At 39.8% G+C, this 2,500-nt stretch overlaps 1 protein-coding gene across 1 annotated transcript in view; it reads left to right on the forward strand.

Annotated features, from left to right (window-relative positions):
* Nucleotides 1-2,500, forward strand: part of LOC111344194 (uncharacterized) — a 41,465-nt gene that overhangs the window by 9,258 nt on the left and 29,707 nt on the right. Inside the window, 1 exon segment of the mRNA XM_088755282.1 lies at nt 667-1,323. Coding sequence (XP_088611408.1) covers nt 667-1,323 — 657 coding nt within the window.

Genomic DNA, 2,500 nt, shown 5'->3' on the forward strand with positions numbered 1-2,500 from the left:
TTTTCACTTAAACTTACAAAAAAGGGGAAAAAAGCTCCAGTGCGACAATTATGCGTCGGTGGATGCCACTGTGAAAATATTCTGAGGTGTTTATCTTCTTCTGTGGTGTCACGTACGGCGAGAACTGAAATGATTATATCGCCGGATCTACACAATTTGCTGATTCAAACGGTAAAATGCTCTCTCTTCAAAGAATAAAATTTTGCACAAAGTTTAATGAAGTACCGATCACACCTATTAAGATGTTTCTGCAAGAACAATTTCTGTTTTAAATCACGTACAATCCTGAAATGCTTGTAAGAAGTTTATCGCTTTCTACTATCTTCCATAGTGTCACGGAAAGAACTGAAAACATAATGTACTTGTGGCTATAATCCAGAAATCACAAAAGGAGAGAACTCAACTGTCTCGAGTGCGAATGTCGATAATCTAAAAAAAAACAATAAGTAGCACTGGGAAACATCGGGTCAAAATTGAGTCAAGATGAGAATTCTATTGTTACACTCACTCACTCACTCACTCACTCACTTACTCACTTATGCACTACGCACTCACTCACTTACTGATCTCAGCAACATATATAGCTTCGCCTCCTACAGGAGGCAGTGGCCTCAAAAAATTTTGTGAAAATTGACACACCCTTCATTTCCAATTTTCTTTCCTCAGCCTCTTCAGCGCTTCCAAAATCTTGCAGCGACTTGAAGAAGCTCGATCCTAATGCCAAAATTGGACCATGCCTGATTGATCCCGATGGCGATGGAGGATTGTCGGCATTTCATGTCACCTGTGACATGAGTGACAAGGACAGTGTTGGCGTGACCGTGATAAGTCACGACAGCGAGAACCGGATACTGGTGGACGGATATGAAGGTGAGGGATCATATTTACTGGACATACACTACAAAGGAGCAACCATTTCTCAGCTGGTGAGCCTCATCGACATTTCCCAGCACTGTGAGCAGTTCATAAAGTACGAGTGCCGCGGTTCTACTTTGAAAGATGCCTTTTGGGTTTCACGTGATTCTGTGCCAATGACCTACTGGAGTGGTGCAACACCTGAAAATCATACGTGCGCATGCGGAATTACCAACACATGTGCACAACCAGATAACCCAGCAGACTACTCAGTGTACTGTAACTGTCATATGAATGACGATGTATGGCGTGAAGATAGTGGTGTCCTTACTAACAGGACTCATCTGCCGGTTAAGCAGCTGAGGTTTGGAGACACAGGTTATGACTATAACAGGAATAACGAGAAGGGCTACCATACCTTGGGAAAATTCAAGTGTTACGGAATCGCCTGATTAGTCAATTAAAGTTGTTCTTTCCGTAAACAATACTGTGATTTTTGACATGTGTCTAATGAATGTGAGATCGATCGATTCATTTACTTAATCGTTCATTTCGTTTGAAAAGATGTGATCAATGGGCCCGCCGTAATGTAATTTGGTAAGCTGGAGACTCATATAACCCTTTTATATGAAGACAATGTAAACTTCCAGAAGAGGTGATTAGTGACAAACGCAGTAATAATGAGTTATTTTGGGCAGTATTGAAAGCATCGAAACTTTTCGCTAGTATCGATATTCTCCGATCAGACCTCTGTACCGCCAGTATCGAATATTTGGTATCAGTATTGACCCATCCTTATATTATTTAACGGTAGTCAAGCATGCATGTGCAAAACAAATAGATTCCATGTTGCCTGGTGTGCTGTGCCTGGTCAGTAATAGATCGTAGAGTGATAATACAAGCTGCAACCGCCGCGAGTGTCACTTAAATTTTGAATTACTATTCAGCTGACGAGCGTTTTATCGGGGGGGCCTTTTTTAAAACTTTTTTAAATGACAAACTAGCAAGTAGCACTGCACGAACTGAAATTTTAAAAAACTTGATTGATTCTTTTGTGCGTTTCGTCTGACAATAGCAGACTTCGTTTGGCGGTTTTTATAAGTAGGGGATCTATTGTGTGAAGGAAGCAGGAAGTAAGATAAGTTTTAACATTAGTCAAACATTCGCTTAACAAATAGATTTCATGTTGCCGTGCTTCTATTCGGCAATAGTTCACGGAATGACGGTGGCGTATGAGGCACACGAGAAACAGCCGAGAATGTCGCTTAAATTTCTGTTAAATGTTCATTCAGCTTGTGAATGTTACATCGGGGATGATGCAATTTTGTGTATGGATAACAGTATTTATTATAGCATTCACAATTCCCTAGAGTTTGATTACTGAATAAACTGCCTTATTTTTCACTAACAATACCATAAAGTTGTAATTGGATAGTGTAATCGTCTAGAATCGTAGAGTTACATCAACCAATTACATTGAGCAAACTTACGTGAATCTACTATTAACAGAGTCTGACTTGATTACAGTAACCATAGCAATGGCTTACCATCACAAGCCCAATTATAGGAAGCTGTGTCTAGAGCTTTTCGGAATCTGTTTATCTAAGATTGTAATGGTTAAATGTTTAAAGATTGGAATTACAAG

This window comes from Stylophora pistillata, chromosome 3, assembly GCF_964205215.1.
Source record: "Stylophora pistillata chromosome 3, jaStyPist1.2, whole genome shotgun sequence".
In the NCBI taxonomy this organism is placed as follows: Eukaryota; Metazoa; Cnidaria; class Anthozoa; order Scleractinia; family Pocilloporidae; genus Stylophora; species Stylophora pistillata.